Here is a 20,686-nt window from a genome sequence, read left to right as displayed (position 1 = left end):
TACCCCAAGAATCCAATTGAGAATTGGACCCCACACTGATGTTCCTTCAATATTGCATGGATGTACATGTCATTCCAACTACAGTCAAATCCACAAACAGTGAAATCCTCTTGTATGCAAAACAATTATGAAGGAAAAAAGCTTGCATATATCCAGATAAGCATATGGCTGTTGCACATGGGGAAAAATTTTCCAACTACTTAATGATTGCGTCTAAGGGACCGATTTTAACTCTGTGCAAGTGGATAGGTTTTAAGGGGGTTAAAGATCTCACCCCGAGTCTCTCATGTTATTTGCAGCACTAATAATCATGTTGGGATTTGCTACCATATTTATAGTCATGTTCCCTATCTGAACTCAACAGTCCATCTGACTTGCATATGAATCAGAAATCACCTAATTCTTAAAGGCTGACTATATATATGTTAGCTCACTTCCCCAAAGATCGAGACTCATACTGGGATATAAAGCACAAGTCGAAGTAACCAATCTACATAAGAGTCAATACGGGGTCGGGGAAAATCACAATGGAGCCTGATCTTCTCATCCAGTAACAACACAGCAATCTGTAGGATTGCTTTCCTCCTCACTGACCAAGGTGGCAATGCCAATTCTAGCATCTTTCTGCTTTTGTTGCATACATAACTTAAACCCACATTTAGAGCCATGCATTAAACAGTGACTGAAGTAGAGTTTACAGCAAGTAACTTAGAAATAACCAGACACCAGAAACGTTGGTTAAACAAGGTCTAGTTTTGTTTCAGACCCAGTCAATAACAATATGCTTCTCATGGGCAAGTCTGGTTATATGCAGCTTTTGTCCATCTGTCTCAAACTATTGCCTACAACAGGATTTCACTGTACATACTTTGACTTGTTGTATTCAAATTCAATGTGCAGGCAGTCTTCAATCCCAACTTCCATTTTGATGGACGAGTTCATCTCGGGGTAGGTACTGAGGGTGTGAACGACAATGTCCATCTCCTTTGTAATGTCATTCAACCTACGGCTGATGGTTGCTCTTAGAAAATATCTGAATTTGGAGAAAAAAAGGAAACATTGTGAGTTTTTCTTTAAAAGATAGTTAAGTTGATTTGAAATCTTTCCTTGGTGTTGATAATTACCACACCTCCATTTCTGTATCTGCTGATATTCACTATCATTTCTAAACCATTATTTTTTGTTCCACAGTAACACGACAGACGTAGACAAGTCTACCTCTATTGCCAATCCTAACTGTCCCGACAAGGTGATGGTGAGTCTCCTTCTTAAACCATTACAGTCCTAATGGTGAGTCAGTGGCATTAGGAACCCTGTGAAGGTTAGACTAGGCAAGGGTGCCAGCAAATAAAATAAACAAATGTGTTAAAATGAACTGATAACCTCTGGGGTGATAATCTTTTACCATAACATTACATTAATGGCAACTGGCAAAATCCAGTCTACAAAGACTATGATATAACAGTTCCAATGTCATTACTGTAAACTACGAATATGTAAAGCATTAAACTATTTATCTAAACTTTTTGACAGAGCACTACAATTTACATGAGTGCTAATCATGTTCAATCACCTTCACATTCACTCGTTAAAGCAGTGTTCAAAATACTTTCCTACTTCTTCACAGCATTCTTGATTTTAGGAAAGCTTTATGATAGACATATGAAACTTGTATACCCAATTGTAAAAAGTAACCAGTATAGTTACAATTTTCCCTTTCAAATCGTCAGTTAAGTTTTCATTTCAAGTTGCGTAACATTGCAATGAAGGACTAATGGTCATTGGCACCGGGAGCAATGAGATAATGATTAAGAGTACCTCACAAACAAGTGAGTTCAATCATTGTGATTTTTCGTACAATGCTCTGGTATCAATACATTTAACAGTTCTAGTAATAGTACCTTAGTTTCAAAATAGATGATAAAAACACAAAAGCCTCCCATCAATAATTTTTGAGGAGAAAGACAATTAAATAGTGCTGAGGTGCAATCTACTCATGACCTAACCTGTTCTGCCAGTGACTTAGAAGGGTTGCATAGCCTACTCCTATTCCTATCTTATGGTGTTGTATCTTTTTATGATGCTCATTCAAGGACCTGCAGAGCACCTTTTCAAACAAAATTCTATGCGCAATCATGTACATGAGGGCACTGAGTGAAAAAAACAAAGAGATTATCTTGAGTTTGTTCAAGAGTAATTAGACCACACAGAATATTAAAAAAACCATGGCAGGAAAGATATTGAAGCCATTGAAACAGTGTGGTGCAGACGCATTAGAACTGATACGAAAAATGAAATGCTATTGATATTAATAAAGTCAAAACATTCCAGACTTTAGTCAATGAAACAGTGAAGACTAAGGGAATCAAAGAGGTTTCAAAAATTATGAAAGCTTTTGAAGGTAAACAGTGAAAGAGTGCTTTTCCACTCTGGCGGAATCTTGGTAAAAACTTGAATGTGTTATTTATCATCTTTTCACCATCCAACAATCAACCTATTTTCAATGGTTGGTGAATTGGTGACATAAATGCCACATAATCTTGCAAGCAACCATGGCCAATAATTGTGTATTTGTGGATCATTTAACAACATTTTTGCAGGCTTTCTTGGAGTTTACTTTTGGGAGGCTCCAAATTTTGTTCCCTGCTTTTTTATCCCCCTTGGTTTTTTTCACTAAAATAAAAGCTGAACAAACAAAAATTAATTGAATGATCCTTAACAATTGCCTAGATAACTAATACTACTTTTCTCCTGTTACTGTGGTTCTTGCTTCAAAATTACCCTGGCATTTGAATTAAGCAGTTTTAAACACAAAATAGCAAAAGAAAAACAGAATTACCGGAAAAACTCAGCAGGTCTGGCAGCATCGGCGGAGAAAAGAGTTGACATTGAGTCCTCATGACCCTTCCACTGGTGACTTGCGTTGACCCTTTTTATTCCAGAGATCTCTCTAACATTTCTTTTATGCTGGTGTTACAGACAGGAGAGGGACAGTTCAAACTGCACTGATTTCCTCGAATCACCTGTCCATAGGCAGAAGGTGTGGAAGGGTCATGAGGACTCGAAACGTCAACTCTTTTCTTTTCCGCCGATGCTGCCAGACCTGCTGAGTTTTTCCAGGTAATTCTGTTTTTCTTTTGGATTTCCAGCATCCACAGTTTTTTGTTTTTTATAAATAGCAAAAGAAGTTTGTTTAGTATGATTTAATTTCACATAAAATTTGACTAGCAACTTCAAGTTAACAGGAACAGATTATTGTATATTTCAGTACTTATTTTGTAGAGTCAATTCTCTCAAACAAACATATTTTATTGCATCACTAAAGTGCAGATAGTAATTACCTGATCAATTAGTGTAAATCAATTTAATCAAATATAACTGTTGCACATCCCTAGAAAACTGTTTAAATCTATTTTAAGATATTCAAGAGCATTTCCTAGAAAGTTACAGAGATTCCAAATTAATTGTGTTTTGCACAAGGATATGTTTTATCTGAGCAAAAAATGCCTACAGAGGAATTTGTACCCTGGGTTGATGCAAGGAAAAGGGTGCCACACACACATCTGGTTTGGCCATATCTCAGCAGAAATAGAGAGAACACTTGTCATAGCTATGTCAAAAGGTGTCTACTATTATCTTGGTAACACTGCAACAATTCATCCTGTATATCTATATAAAGCTTATCAGACAATGACTGGACAGGCTGTTTGTAAGGTTTTTTTTGATCAGATACTTTATATTATTTATTTGCATTTGCTTCCCTAAATGAAAGTTCCGTTCCAGTAACATTATGACTACAGATTGCTGTCTCCTGGCATTGCTCACATTTCCTGGAATATGATTGTGAAGTCCAATTGATAAAATGACTGTCTCTTTAAGGCCATTAATCTGTGGCAATTGGAAATATTTAGAGTTGCTCTGAATTGGACATGGTCTATAAAGATTGAGTAAATCGCAAGTAAACTTTACGTTCAGGTTAATGACCAACTTTATTTTTCAAAATAGAGATGCTTTCAAATTTTAATAAAGTACATCAGTATGGTTAAACAACACCTCAATTTTAAAATTCGCATCCTTGTTTATAAATCCCACCATGGCCAAGCCCTCCCTATGTCTGTAATCGCCCGCAGCCCTACAGCCCTCCGAGATAACTGCTCCTCCAATTCTGGCTTCATGAAAATTCCTGATTTTAATTGTTTTACCATTGATGGCAGTGCTTCAGCTGCTTTGACCCTAAAGCTCTGAAATTCTCTCAAATTTCTCTGCTTCTCTACCTCACTTACCCGTTTTATGCACCTCTTAAAACCTATCTCTTCGACCAAGCTTTGGTCATCTGCCCTAATATCTCCTTATGTAGTTGGTGTCATATTTTGTTTTATAATGCCTCTGAAATGCCTTGGGATGTTTAATTACACTAAAGGCATTAGATAAACATTATTTTTGTGTTCCAAACAGAATTTGATAAATCTATTAGTGGTTCCCTTGTGGAAGAAATTAAGGATCAGCAACTGAGTTACAAGACAACAGACAGGGCAAAGAGCACTGGCTAAGAGGGAATAGGAGAGAGTTCCAAATAAGAAAAAAATTAAAAACTTTCATTTATATAGCAGCGGCTGAGGTAATGGAGAGGACAAGTTGGGTAGTATTGGGGTGTTCAGGCAAGAATGGAAAAATGAGCATGTCAAAGACATTTAGGGCAAAAAGAGGTAGTTCCGAAAAAGACACGAGGCAACCAGTGTTCCTTCTAAGCTGTGTGCTGGTGTGGCCGTACAGCAGTCCAAACATATTACTACAGCTATGCACGTTTTGATGGTTAGAAGAGGTGTGCTGCCACTCTAGCACTCAAAGTCCCTCTTGCTCCCTCGTTCACTTTCTCTCTCTCGCTGCCCCCCTCCCGAGCTCTCATTCACAATAGTGAGCAGGAGAGTCGGGGAGAGAAGTGGCAAGTTGACAGAGGCAGCGAGCTGGAGGCGAAGCCATGACCAGGAGCCAAGCTAAAGGTTAGTAAGTTAAGAGTTCAGTTATGTCGTTAGTTAATGGATTTTTGGACCATTTAGTGCCATTGATCTGGTCATTCTGCTGCAGCTTGTTTTGTAGAATGATGAAAGGAAGATTAATCCCAAAGACATTCAACACATTAAAAACACATGAGAATTTCTATGGATTTTGTGAATAGTTTTGGATTCCTAGCCCCAATTTTCAAATAATAATGCAAAGGTTCTTGTAAGGTTACCTCATGGAACATTTAAAATTGTGCATGCTTCCAAATACTACTTCTCCTCAATTCATTTTTTATGCATCGAGAGAGACAATTTGCTTTTAAAAAGGTGAACCAGTTTACTACTTCAAGTCATAGATTTTTAATCTAAAAAAAATTGTAGGTGGACTAAATGCCACTACTTCCCCAAAAACCACCTCAACAGTTTTCTCCCTCTTGGGGTTCCATTCTGCTCTCTTCTCCAGTTCCCAAACATAATTTCCCCCTTCAATATTCATTTAATTTACAGGGACACTAGTTCTCTGACCTTTACTCTCCAGTTCAAGAGCCAACCTCTCTCCAAATTCAGAAACACTTTACTCCTGCCTGATTATGTTTGTTTGTTGTGAAGAAATGACTGAGTTATTTTTCTCACCATTCATAGCAGTTGCAAGTAGAGAAAATACTCGATAATCTGAAAAAATAAAAGTTGCCTTTTCCAGATTTTCTATTAATTCAAAAGACAAGCCTCCTTACCTCTATTTTGAGCTTGTCAAACTGAAATAAAAAATTCTCATCTTGTCTTGAGCCATCACTACTAATTTGACTTTTCTTCTGTCAAATGACTAAAATACAAGCTACAATATAAAAACTAACAAATGTCTCTCTCATGTATAGTAGTGTGGTGGTTATGGTACAGTGCTGAACTTAAAACCTAGAGGTCATGAGTTCAAATGCCACCATGGTAAATTTAAAGTTGTATTCTGTAAAGTATGGACTGGCATGTTACCATTTCAATGGCTGAGAGTGGTATTCTTTCTACCTCTTTCACACCCATGGCAACTTTTTAAAACTATGTATTCTATAGAGTTTTTTGGTTTCTACTAGTGGAACACGTCTGCACATTCCTTTGATATTGGTGCATGTAAAAAAATTAATTCCGCACATGAATGGAAAAAAATTAGAAGGAACATTAGAGGCAACAAGTTTTTGAAAACCAAAGGCTTTCAACAAAGATAAAAGGAGATGACAAATAAGAAAAGAAAAATGAGAAAACTGCTAGTGGAAGTAGAGTTGGAAAGTCATAGCTACATAATCCTCTCAAATCGAATATGAACAAAGATTTTTGTTTTAATCAGTGTCATTTAGATGTTCAGCTAGAAGGAATAAATCTGAAATATGAAAGTCAAAGCGCATGCAGATTTAAAAAACTATTACTAGAAAGTCTTTCTTGGTCTTACACATAGCTAGCTGGAGGAAATGGTAGGTGCATTTGTTGTAATGTCTCTTAGCCAGCTATAATGACACCTCTGGAGCAAGGAAAAACACAAATTTTTGCAACTTTGTTTTTAGTGAATTGCAGGTGTTACCTTTACCAGAGAACACATACTCCAGGAACATTGTCAAATTTACTAAAGATGAAGTTAAAGGGGTTTGAGGATGTAGACCTGTTGTTTAACAAAACTAGTAACTTCAGAGCACCAATCAACAAAGCAAATAGAATGCTAAACCATTCAAATCCATACAGTACAAGTCTAAGCATGCCTAAATCTGTGCAGTATTCAAGTTAGATTGCAGTTTGAGGATTGACTACAGTTTTTACCACCGAGAGACAGGGAGCTATTTGAGCCCTGGAGTGAATGCAGAGAAGAGCCACAAGGGTGACTGCGGTTTCAAAAATCTGGCCGATGACGAAAGCCTAGAGACACATGTACAATTCAGTTGACAAACAAGTTGATCTCAGAGAAATACAGTGTCTATGCTAGTAGACAGCATAGTAAATATAACTGGGAGCATGAATTCCAAGTTAAACCATCAAAGCAGAATGAGGGACATAGGAATACAAGTAGGTCATTTAGCCCCTTAAGCTTATTCCACCATTCAATTAGCTACCCCTTCCCTGCCTCGGTTCTGTAACACATAACATCCTTACAGCACAAACGTCTATTATCTCAGTTTTAACATTTCCAATCGAGTTAGCCTCAACAACTTTTTGGGGGGAAGAGAGTTCCAGATTTCCACTCCTTTTGTATGAAGAAGTGCTTTTTAACATCAGCCCTAAATGGCTTAAGTTTGATTCTAAGGATATGCTTCCTTGTCCTGGGCTCTCCCATCAGAGGAAATAGTTTCTCTCTATCTACATTATCAAACCCATTTTAATCATTTAAAACACTAATTCACTCCTTCATCTTCTATATGCTAGGGAATACAACCTTAGTCAATGCACCCTACCCTCATAATTTAACCCCCTTTTATCTCCAGAGACGGGTCTGAATTAAATTAAATTAAGGATTGATGTCAGTTATTTTTTTTTTAAAACAGAATAATTAACATATGGGATAGAATTCTGTGATGTCATGGAAGCCAAAATATTTAAATCATTTAAATTAACAGTTCCTGGATGGATCAGTGAAAATCAAGGAGCTGGGATGGGTAAGTGGTCTTTATCATTCGTATCTATCATGATCTTTAATGAATGATGCTTTTTAGTTCCAGTTTCCATTCTTTACAGACATCACAAGAGTAAAAGTTTGAGGCAGAGGCAGGACTTACCGTAACTTCACATTCTGGCCAGTATACGATTCGTAAGGCTTTTCTACATGTGTAAACTCAAAGTCAAATGTCTGGGACTGTGTCATCTCACCAGGTCGGGCCAGGTCTTTTACCAGAGACACAAACTCATGGTGATTCCCTCGGTCATAGTATAACTCTGTTAACAGAAAGCATAACTTTGTTTAAATAGCTTATGAAGTGTTCAAACAAAATCTTTCCTCTCCAAATGTTGTGCTTGCCTCCTACAGTCACCAATGTTATGCCATGAAAGTTTGAGAACACAAGTTTGTCTCAGAGATTTTCCAATTTCTTTCTTTTACATTATGCAATTCTGAAATACAATTCAGCAACATAGTAACGACCCTCTCACTTCACTGGGGAGATTTTGTTCACAGCGAATCTAGTCAAAAAATATCGGCAGGCTTTCAGTGTTTCACGTTTGTATAGCATAAAGTATTTAAAACAAAATCCAGTTATCTTTCCATTCCACAATTTGCTGCCCACTTCAGATGCCAAATGAAGCAGTTAAACAGGTTGAGAAAGAAATACTGGCACACACTGTAGGGAAATACAAAACTGTTTACAAATTCTACTTTAACCTTATATAACGTTTCTTAGGGTCGATACAGTAAATTGGTTTTCCTCAAATTCAGTTTTATTTTAAATCCTTCGTCCACCAATAATTCTGCAATTGGACAACTTGATTTTTCACAAAGGCAATGCAAACAGTTACATCTTACTTATATTCATTTCACAATTATATAGAAGATTTAGAGCTCTGAAATGTTCTGAATACTGCACTGAACTGTAAATATATAGAAGCTGAAGTTGCACAAGATTTGAATCTCACTGTCCAAATTTTGCTATATTTGTATTTCAATACTTTTTAAAAGCATTTGCTTTTCTCCACCTACAGAATAGTCACAAAATCATGCATTTACAATTGTCATCTCATCAGACCAGATGCCTCCCAGGTGGTCACAATCCATCCTACAACTAACCTATTTACTGTAATTAAATTATATCGCCTCCGGCAAGCTGCTCCAGTACAACGCTTGCATCTACCTAAAGAAGTGGAAAATTGCCCAAGTTTGTCCTGTCCACAACAAAAAAAAGACAAATCCAACCCATTAGCCTACTCTCAATCAGCAACAAAGTGAAGTAAGGTATCATTGACAGAGCTATCAACGGCACCTATTCATCAATAGAATGCTAACAGTTACTCAGTTTGGTTCTGCCATTAAACTCCAAACCTCATTACAGCTTCGGTCCAAACATGGACAAAACAGCTAATTCCAGAGGTGAGGCGAGAGTGGTTGCTTTTGACATCATTTTGCTGAAGCATGGCACAAAGGAGCTCAAATAAAACTGAAGCCATTGGGAATTGGAATGGAAAACTCTGGCTGGAATCATATCTAGCACAAAGAAAGATGATTTCAGCTGTTGGAGGTCAACCCTCTCAGCCCAAGGACATCACTGCAGGAGTATCTCAGGGCAGTGCCCTAGGCCCAACCATCTTCAGCTGCTTCAACCACCTATCTTCCATTATAAGGACAGAAATGGGAACATTTGCTGATGACTGCACTGTCCAGTTCCATTTGCAATTCTTCGGATAATGAAACAGCTCATGCCTGCATATAGTAAGGCATGGACATAAACAAGCTTGGGCTGACAAGTGACAAGCAACAATCGGTTCTACACAAGAGCCAAGCAATGACCATCTCCAACAAAGGAGAATCTAAGCATCTCCCATTGACATTCAATGGCATTACCATCATCAAATCCCCCACAACATCATTGACTAGTAACTTAACTGGAACAAGCACATAAATATTTTAGCTACAAGAGCAGGTTTGGCATTCTGTGACAAGTGACTCACCTCCTGATTCCCCAAAGTCTTTCAAGGCACAAGTCAGGAGTATATGAATACATTTGCCTGGATTGGTACAGCTCTAACAACATGAAGAAATTCAATACCACCCAGAACAAACAGCCTGCATGATTGGCAATCAATCCACCACCTTAAGCATTCACATGCTCCACACCAGTGCATAATAACTGCAGTGTATACCAGGATACACTGCAGCAATTTGCTAAGGTTTCTTCAACAGCACCTCCCAAACCCTCAACCTCCACCATCTAGAAGTGAAGGGCAGCAAGGATTACAGGATCACCACCAACATAATCTTTTTTTTTGGAGTTCATGGATGATTTAAGTTGGAGGTCCTTTTAAATTGAACACAGATCACTTCGTCCAAGTAACACATCAGCCCGAGTTGGAAATTATACAAATGTTCCTTCACTGTTCCTGGGGGCACTTTGGGAGTAACTTTACCACATGAATTGCGGCAGTTCAAGAAGGCATCTCACCAGCACCTTCTGAAGGAGAGGTAGAGATGGTCAACCTCACTTAGCCTTGCTAAGTGTGATGGCCACACTTCATTGAAAGATTGAAAGAAATTAAATTGAAAATCACACCTCTGTGTCATAAAGAGTTCAGTCTTGCTGTTCAACAAAATAAAACTTCCAATATCATGAAGGGTTACACAACAGGTTTCACTAGACTACAGTTTGTTTGTTAGCCTTCCACCAATCTGAATCAATTTGTTAATGATCCAATGTTTTCATACAAATGGCTTGAATAATATTTGGTATCAGGCAATAAAAATGTTTACATTATTGACACCCCCTCCATTTTTAAAAAAAAATGTAACAACATCCTTCCTAGTCATCAGTTAGCATACAAATGATATGAGGGGGAGGTGTCAGAGTGGTATTGTTACTGGACTAGCAGGGTAAAAGCTCTGGTGACCCGGGGTCAAATCTCACCACAGCAAATTCAAAGTGGAATTAAAAGTCTAATGTTGACCATGATAATGAAATCTGCCATTCTTACATGGTCTGGCCTATATGTGACTCCAGATCCACAGCAATGTGGTTGACTCTTAAATGCCTGCTCAAATGGCCTAGCAAGCCACTCAGTTGTATCAAATTGCTAAGAAGTCTAAAAGAAACTTTTACGCCATCACCACCCCTGGGTGTGGCCTGGACAGACCCAGCAGAAGTGGTGTCACAGTGATATACAGTCAGGAGGGAGTTTCCCTGAGAGTCCTTGACATCGACTCTGGACTCCATTAAGTCTCATGGCACCAGGTCAAGGCATAGGTAAGGGAACCTCCTGCTGATTACCATATACCTTCCCCCCAGACTGGTGAAATTTCAATTTAAATGTGGGGGATTTTGGTCGCATCAATGCAGACTAAGCTGGCCAAGTCTTAAATGACATAGCTGCTAAGCTGGGTCTGCGGTGGTGAGGGAACCAACAACATCCTCACCAGCCTGCCTGCCAGCCACAGATGCACCTGTCCATAACAGTATCGGCAGGAGTGCCCACTTTACAGTCCTCGTGGAGACAAAGCCCCGGTCATCACAATGAGGGTACCATCGACAGTGTTGTGTGGCACTACCACTGTATTGAATGGGACAGATTTCGAACAGATCGAGCAACTCAAGACTGGGCAACCGTGAGGCACTGTGGGCCATCAGCAGCAGCAGAATTGCACTCACACAACATGTAACCTCATGGCCCGGCATATCCCCCCACTTTACCATTACCACCAAACCATGGCATCAAGCCTGGTTCAATGAAGAGTGCAGGAGGGCATGCTTGGTGCTGCTCCTGGTATAACTAAAAATTAGGTGTCAACCTGGTGAAGCTACAAACAACACAGGACTACTTAGATGCCAAACAGCCTAAACAGCAAGCGATAAACAGAGCTAAGCGATTCCACAATCAACGGATGAGATCTAAACTCTGCAGTCCTGCAACATCCAGTCATGAATGGTGGTGGACAACTACCACAACCACCTTCCTTTTGTGCTAGGTATGACTTCAACCAGCGGAGAGTTTTCCCCTTGATTCCCATAGATTCTGGTTTTGCCAGGGCTCCTTGAAGCCATACTTGGTCAAATGCTTTCTCCTGGTTGTGGTAGTTGGAGCTCAATCTTCTCAGTTCCAGGACATCACTGTAGGAGTTCCTCTGGGTAGCTGTCCTCGGCCCAAACATCTTCAGCTGCTTCATCAATGACCTTCCTTCCATCAGAAGGTCAGAAGTGGGAATGTTTGCTGATGATTGCATAACTTTAAACACCATTCATGACTATTCAGACACTGAAGCAGTCCAGGTCCAAATGAACCAAGACCGGGAAAATATCCAGGCAAGGGCTGATAAGTGGCAAGTAACATTCACACCAAACAAGTACCAGGCAATGACCATCTCCAACAAGAGAGAATCTAACCATCGCCCAGGATATCATCCAGGGCAAAGCAGATGGCTTGATTGGCAGCCCATCCACAAACATTCATTCCCTGCACCACCAATGCACAGTGGAAGCAGTGTGCAACATCTACAAGATGCACTGCAGGAATTCTCAAAGCCTCCTTAGACAGCACCTTCCAAACCCATGATCACTACGATCTAGAAGGACAAGGGCAGCAGATAGGTGGGAACACCACCGCCTGGTAGTTCCCCTCCAAGCCACTTAACTTGGAAATACATCATTGTTCCCTCACTGTCACTGGGTTAAAATCCTGGATCGATCTCCCAAACAGTACTGTGGGTGTACCTACAGCACATGAACTGCTGCAGTTCAAGAAGGCAGTTCACCATCTTCTCAATGGCAACTGGAGATGGGCAATATATGCTGGCCTAGCCAACGATGCCCATATCCCATAAATGAAAAAAAGAATAAGAAACTGTGCCGTGCAATATCTGAATGGATGCTAAACAGTTCATACCTTTTAAAAAGTACACAAATAAATGCTGTATGAATATGTCCAAGTGCTCATATCAATATTGTAAAATTTCAACCCATTTGTCCAGGAAGTGTAGAGAGGATTGCTTTCCAAAAAGCATTTTATACTGCAAATAAATTTCAGGGAAAGAGTAAGAAATAAGCAATTTAGGACTTGCTAGGCAATATTAATGGATTTGATTTTTTAAAATTTATTCCCCTTCCTCGACCGAATCAAGCAGAGCATGACAGAGTTCCAAACTCATGCTTTTATAAGTCAAAGGTTGCAAGGACTTTCCATTGAAGCAGATGGTGTACAGATTATTCAGATGTGAATTTTGGAAAAACTGTCTCACAGGAACAATTAGAAGGTGGTAATCAATCACATCTTCTCGTTATTGAGTTCCAAGGTTTGAGCTTCAAGCCAGGTTAGTATAAGCAGAAGGTCAACTATTAAGACAACAACAACTTTGCTGCTAGAATCATATTAATAAATTGTCCACAGCAGAAAACAAGGCATTTAACTGTTTACTGGTACTGAAGAACATTTGCAGTATCAAGACTCGAGACCCCTATAGATGGCAAAAGGAGAAGTTGAAGGTGTATCTTGCTCTAGGCAGATAAGTTTCACATATGTACAGAGTAATCAATAAAAGACACTTTGTGAACCCAAATTGAAAAAAATCTGCTCCAACCAAATTCTTGTTTGTCCTTTGAGGGGAGGATGACCACGTTCATCACTTGGGGTGTTTGGTTGGGTTCTGGTGAGTGTGTAGGTGACTACTAAGGCCGATTCATGCCCAGAAGATTCTGCTGCAAATAGGAAAGGATACTGCAGACAAATGAGTTTTGGATGAGTTGCTGGCTCAGGAATTCCTCTCAGTTTATTTTCTCTCTGCCTGATATGTTTCCAAAGGAGGCCACACCATTTTTTATTTAGTTGCTCCAGGTGCCGTTATCTTCACACTTTGACCCTGGAGCTTGAAGCTGTCACCCTGCATCCTCTCTCAGTCACCTTTGACCCTCCCTCCATCAGCCTCAAGCCTCACTCCATCACCCTTGTCCTGACTTCGCTGACCCTCAAGCTACTCATCATCACCCTTGCTCAACTTGCATTGATCCTAGAGCTGCCCCCATGAATGTCAATCTGCCCCTGTCCGCCCCCTCCACTAGCACGCTTGTACTTCCGTCATCAATGACCTGCCATCCAACATCATCACACCTCCATCACCTTTCACCTGCCCGCTGTTGCTTTCGACTCTCAGGACGTCAGCATTGACCTTCCCAGGACTCAAAGTCGATATCAAAACTCCTAAGTGAAGCCTTCGGTGTTCTTGGAGTGCTTCCTTTTGTTGCTACGAGCGCGCATCCGACTCAAGCTCTCCAAAGAACATATGATTTGGTGAATGAATGAGCATCAGGCATTCTGGCTACATGACCAGCTTAACTCAGTTGTGACTGTGGATGTTCAGGATGCCAGCTTGGGTGAGCAACTCTGTCTGGTATTTTGTCCTGCCACCTGATCTTCAGAAGCTTCTGAAGGCAGCTCAAAGTGCAAGTGGTTCAACTTCTTGGCAAGATACTGGCACACAGTCCAGGTCTCACATGCATAGAGCAGAGTGGGCTGGACTATTGCTCTATAGACTTTCAGTTTGGTAAGCAGACTTACACTACTTTGTTCCCAGACTGGTGTTCAAAGTCTGCTGAAGGCTACAATTGTTTTGGTAATTTTTGCATGTGTCTTATCATCAATATAGACAGCTCAAGAGAGAGTGTGCTGCCAAATTAAGTGAACATATCCATTGCTGACAGGTTCTGGCCATGGACCAAAACCTTTAGCCCAAGATAGGGCTTTCCAGAGGAGGCTGGTACATTACTTAAGCTTTCTTCTTGCTGATTGGCTGAAGTTGTCACAAGCATTGGAGAACAAGTCCATGCCACATTGCATGCCCAGCTCTGAACCAGGAACTAGTGCACGGTTATCAGCAAACAGGAAATCACAAAACACGTCCTTGGAGAACTTCGCCTTTGCCTGAAGTCATCTCAGATTAAGCAGCTTCCCATTCATGCGATACCCGATTTTGATTCCAGGATGGCGATCCTCAAGGCATCGGAGCACACGATGCAGAAAAACACGTTGAAGAGGATTAGTGCTTGCACGCAGCTCTGTTAAACTCCTTCAGTGACCAGGAATGGGCCAGAAGACTCAGCATTATCTAGGATAAAAGCAAGCATGCCATTCTGGAACGATTAAACCATTGTGATAAATTTCTCAGGGCAGCTTAATTTCTCCATCACCTTCCAAAGGCCCTCAGGGGTGACTGTGTCAAAGGTTTGTGCTCAGGTCAACAAATGTTGTTTCGAGGTCCTTGTTCTGTTCTTGACATTTCTCCTGGAGCTGTCTAACTGCAAACACCAAATCAGTGATCCTTCAACCTTTTCTGAAACTGCATCCACTCTCTGGCAGTAGATCTCAGTCAAGGTGTTGCACTAAGTGGATTAAGAAGGATTGCACTAAGAAGGATTCTGAAGATTTTGCTGGCGATGGACAGTGAAATCCCTTACTGATTGTCACAGGATTGACAAATTCTTTTCTGCTTGTACAGGTGGACAATGGAGGCATCTTTGTATTCTTGCAGGATGGTTCCTTGCTCCAACACAACTGAAAAAGTTCAGTGAGCTTCTTGACCAGGCATTGACCTCCAGTCTTGTAAGCTCAGCTGGGATAGCAGCAGCCTGGAGCTTTGCCTTGAGTCAGGAATTTGATTGTGTTTGTTGTTTCTAACACCGTGGGTAGATATTCAAGAAGGCAGTTGATGCCAACCTGTTCAATCAACCCTCAAATCCATTGTTGAAGAGAGAGTAGCAGGACATCTGGAAAATCATAATAAATGAGGCAGAGTCAGAATAGTTTTGTGAAAGGGAAATTATGTTTGACAAATTTATTATAATTCTTGAGGATGTAATAAGCAGCATGCATAAAGAGGAAGCAACAGATGTAGTGTATTTGGATTTCCAAAAGGCATTCAATAAGGTGCCACATAAAAAGTTACAACATGAGATAAGAGCTTATGGTGTCAGGACAGATAGTTTAGCAGGGATAGAGGATTGGCTAACAGAAAACAGAGTTTTTCTAGAGATTTTCCTCTATAAATGGGTTATTTTCAGGATGGCAAACTGCAACCAGTCGAGTGCCACATAGGTCTATGTTAATGACTTGGCTGAAGGGACTGACTGTATCATAGCCAAAATTAATGGTGATACAAAGGTATGTAGATTGAGAAAATCAAATGGAGAGACATAGCCACGAACATAAATTCATAGAGTGTATTTGGGACAGTTTCCAAGAACAATATGTTGTGCACCCAACCAGGGATCAGGCTATTTTGGATCTGGTAATATGTAATGAGGCAGGTTTAATAAATGATCTCAGAGTAAAAAATCCCCTAGGAAATAGTGACCATAACATGGTGGAATTTACACTCAGTTTGACAGTGAGAAACTTAGTTCGGAAACATCTGTGTTAAACTTAAATAAGGGTAATTACAAAAGAATGAGGGCAGAGTTGGCTGCAGTGGACTGGGAAAGGAGTTTAGCAAAAAAGGCAGTTGATGAACAATGGCAGATGTTTAAGAAAATAGTTAATGACTCACAACAAAGACACATCCCAGTGAGGAAGGATTGTAGGAAGGGGATAACCAAGGAAGTTAAGGATCTTATCAAAGTGAAAGAGAAAAAATACAATGTGGCAAAGATTAGTGGTAAATAAGATCATTGAGAAAGTTTTAAAAACCAACAGAAGATGACAAAGAAAGAGGGAGAAAATAAACTTTGAGGGTAAACTAGCAAGTAATATAAAAACGGACAGCAAGACCTTCTTTAAATATATAAAAAGGAAGAGAGGCCTAAGTCACTATAGGCCCCTTAGAGAATGAGACTGGGGAAATAATAATGGGGAACCAGGAAATGGCAGAGAAGCCGAATAAATACTTTGCATCAGTCTTCAAGGTAAAATACACTAATAGCATACCAAAAATACCAAATCATGGGGCAAAAGTGCGGGGAGGAAATAAATACAATAACTATCTTTAGAGAAAAAGTACTAGGGAAACTAATGGGGCTGAAGGCCAATAAATTACCTGGACTTGATGGGTTGCATCCTAGGATATTGAAGGAAATAGTTGCAGAGATAGTGGATGCACTGGTAGTAATCTTCCAAGAGTCCTTAGATTCTGGAAAAGTCCCAGAGGATTAGAAAACTACCAATGTAACACCCTTATTCAAAAAGAGAGGGAGACAAGAAACAGGTAACTATAGGCCTGTTAGCTTAACATCCGTCATTGGGAAAGGTTGGAGTCTATTATAAAGAATGTAATAGCAGAGCATTTAGAAATGCATAATCTAATCAAACAGAGTCAGCATGGCTTCATGAAGGGGAAATCATGCCTGACAAATTTATTAGAATTTTTTGAGGAGATAACAAGCAAGATAGATAAAGGGGAAACAGATGTAATATATTCGAATTTCCAAAAGGCGCTCAATAAGGTACCGCACATAAGGCTACTTAATAAGATAAGAGCCCAGGGTGTTGGTGGATATGGGAGGGTGGGGGGGGGGGGCTGGGCACATTTTCAGAATGGCAAGCTGTAAATAGGGGAGTTTTTTTTTAATTTTTGTTCATGGGATATCGGTGTCACTGGCTAGGTCAGCATATATTGCCCATTCCCAAGTGCCCTTATGCAGAGGGCATTTAAGAGTCAACCTCATTATTGTGGATCTGGTGTCACATGTAAACCAGACCAGGTAAGGACAGCAGATTTCCTTCCCTAAAAGGACATTAGTGAACGAGATGGGTTTTTATGACAATCGGCAATGGTTTCATGGTCATTAGACTTTTAATTCCAGATTTTTATTGAATTCAAATTCCACCATCTGTCGTAGTGGGGTTCGAACCCAGGTCCCCGGAGCATTATCCTGAGTCACTGGATTACCAGCCCAGTGAAAATACCACCATGCCACCGCATCCCTGGACACCCTGATTCCCCATCTCTTGCCTCCTGCCACAGGGATCAGTGCTGGGGCCACTTTTATTTACAATGTATATTAATGACTTGGATGAGGAAATGAATGTACTATCGCCAAGTCTGCAAATGACACAAAAATAGTTGGGAAGGCAAGTGGTGAGGATGACACAAAGTCTACAGAGGGATATAGACAAGTTAAGTGAGTGGGCAAAAAGCTGGCAGAAGGGATATAATGTGGGAAAGTGTGAGATTATGCATTTTAGCAGGAAGAATAGAGGAGCTGAATATTATTTAAATGGAGAAAGACTGCAGAAAGCTGCAATACAGAGGGGTTTGGGGGTCCTAGTGCATGAATCCCAAAATGCTAGCATATAAGTTCAGCAGGTAATAGGGAAGGCAAGTGGAATGTTGACCTTTATGTCAAAGGGAATGGAGTATAAAAATAGGGAAGTCTTGCTAAAACTATACAAGGCGCTAGTTAGACCACACTTAGAATACTGTAAACAGTTTTGGTCCCCTTATCTAAGGAAAGATATACTGACATTGAAGGCAGTCCAGAGAAGGTTCACTAGGTTGATTCCGGGGATGGAGGGATTTTCTTACGAGGAGAGGTTTAGTAGTCATTGGGCCTGTACTCATTGGAGTTTAGAAGAATGAGAGGCGACCTTATTGAAACATATAAATTTCTTAGGGGGCTTGACACGGTAGATGCTGAGAAGTTGTTTCCCCTTGTGGGAGAATCTAGGACTAGACGGCATAATCTCAGAGTAAGGGGGCAATCACTTAAAACAGAGATGAGGAGGAATTTCTTCTCTCAGAGGGTAGTCAATCTGTGGAATTCTTTACCGCAGAGGGCTGGTCGTTAAATATATTCGAGACTGAGATAGACAGATTTTTAATCAGTAAGGGAATCAAGGGTTATGGGGAAAAGGCAGGAACATGGGGTTGAGGATTATCAGATCAGCCATGATCTCATTGAATGGTGGAGCAGACTCAATGAGCTGAATGGCCTACCTCTGCTCCTATGTCTTATGGTAGGAAAAGCAAATTGTGAGTAGGATAAAAAAAATGTCTGAAAAGTGATACAGATTGGTTAAGTGACTGGGGCAAAAAAAAACGGCAGATGGAGTATAATGCAGGAAAACATGAGGTTGCCCACTTTGGCAGAAAGAATAGAAAGCAGAATATTATTTAAATAGAGAGACATGCAGAATTCAGAGGGACCTGGTGTCCTTCTACATGAATCACAAAAGTCAGCATGCAGGTACAGAAGTAATCAGGAAGGCAAACAGATTGTTAGATAAAAGCAAAATACTGCGGATGCTAGAAATCTGAAACAAAAACAGAAAATGCTGGAAAAACTCAGGTCTAACAACATTGTTGAGAAAATAAAACAGTTAATGTTTTGAGTCCTTATGATTTCTTCAGAGCTAAAGAGAAGTAAAATGTAATGAAATTTATACTATTTAAGGGGGAGGGGGTGAAGCAGGTGAAACTGGATAAAAGGCCAGTGATAGGCGGAGGCAAAGTAGAGATTATGAGATGTCATAGACAAAAGGACAAAGGGGTGTTAATGATAGTGATACTGGCTAAAGGAGGTGCTAGTGGTGGTATTAAGGTAGGACAGCAGAATGTGATAATGGCAGGACAAGGGTAGGCACTCTGGAAAGAACAACATGAACAAGCGACAGATGGTTAGCCTTCATTGCAAAGGGGATGAAATATAAAAATAGGAAAGTCTTACTACAGCTATACAGGACATTGGTGAGGCAATACCTAGGAATACTGCGTGAAGTTTTGGTCACCTTATTTAAGGAGGGACAAACTTGCATTAGAGGCAGTTCAGAGATGTTCACTAGGCTGATTCCTGGGATGAGGGGTATGTGAAGAAAGGTTGAGCAGTTTGGGCCTGTACTCATTGGAGTTTAGAAGAATGAGAGGTGATCTTATTGAAACAAAGGATCATGATGAGCTTGACAGTGTAGATGCTGAAAGGGTGTTTCTGCTCCTAGAGAATCTAGAAATAGAGGACGTCGTTTCAGAATAACAGGTCTCCCATTTAAGATGGAGGAGGAATTTCTTCTCTCACAACTGTTAAGTGTTTGGAATTCTTTTCCTCAGTGAGCTGTGGAGGCTGGGTCATTGAGTATATTCAAGGCTGAGTGAAACAAATTTTTGATAGACAAGGAAGTCAAGAGTTATAGGGGGCAGACAGGAAAGAGAAATTAAGGCCTTAATCAGATCAGTCATGATCTTACTGAATGGCAGAGCAGTTCAAGGGACCAAATGGCCTACTCCTGCTTGTGTTTCCTATGTTCTTCTGTTGATTGCTTGTTCATTGATGGATGAAGGCCCACTGAGGATGTGGTTAAAGTGCTCTACTCGTCTTTCTAGAATTTGGGCTCCATGAGCAGTGCTAACCTGTCACACCGAGGATTGGTGATGAATCAGTACAGTGGGACCTGTAAACAGATCTCAGAGCATCGCAGAATCTCTTCCAGTACTTGTGGTCTGCCTAGGACTGACGTTTGTTTCACCAAGTTTAGAAACTCAACAATAAATCACAGACGTACATCAAAATGCTGCATGATCAGGGTTCATCAGTACTTAAAAGATGTAAAATGACCATGTGTTTACAAGTAATTCTTGAAGCTCAGTCTATCAATCAAGCCTTCAATACCATAAACTATTGTATTGAGTGGGACACTTGGCTTCAGTAAAGATTATGACTGATTATCAGTGGGCTTTTTCCACCATAAGTTTGGTTTAAAAAAAAGCACACTGCAGCATATTAGCTCAGGAACTTTCAAATAACCAGTGCAGAAGTTTGGTTAAATGCATTGTGTGAGATAATTGTAACCACTAGTTCTGGAATCCTTCACATTACATACAATCAAAACATTTCTCTGTTTAGAATGAATGATAGCAATAATATCCATTAGTGACATTCTTGCTATAATCTACTTTGCAAATTGTCTCTGTGCTTATTCAGCTTCATTGGCTTTTACTGTCTCATACAATTACTTCATAGTGAACTTTATGACTGAATGACTAATGTACAACAGATCATGTGCCTTCCAAGGCAGTCTAAAAATCACAAGTTAAAAAATGTACACTT

The 20,686-nt window shown here is 40.0% G+C and overlaps 1 protein-coding gene across 1 annotated transcript in view; it reads right to left on the bottom strand.

Moving 5' to 3' along the window:
• The window catches only part of LOC121269606 (vacuolar protein sorting-associated protein 26B-like), a 40,356-nt gene that overhangs the window by 13,169 nt on the left and 6,501 nt on the right, over positions 1-20,686 (bottom strand). The window contains exons 2-3 of the mRNA XM_041174307.1: positions 7,751-7,907; positions 869-1,033 (exon numbers count right to left, since the gene is read on the bottom strand). Coding sequence (XP_041030241.1) covers positions 869-1,033; positions 7,751-7,907 — 322 coding nt within the window. The remainder of the gene's footprint in view (positions 1-868; positions 1,034-7,750; positions 7,908-20,686) is intronic.

Source organism: Carcharodon carcharias, chromosome 25 (genome assembly GCF_017639515.1).
Source record: "Carcharodon carcharias isolate sCarCar2 chromosome 25, sCarCar2.pri, whole genome shotgun sequence".
Taxonomy (NCBI): Eukaryota; Metazoa; Chordata; class Chondrichthyes; order Lamniformes; family Lamnidae; genus Carcharodon; species Carcharodon carcharias.
Note: the sequence above shows the minus strand (reverse complement) of the source record. Positions and strands in the feature narration are given on the sequence as shown.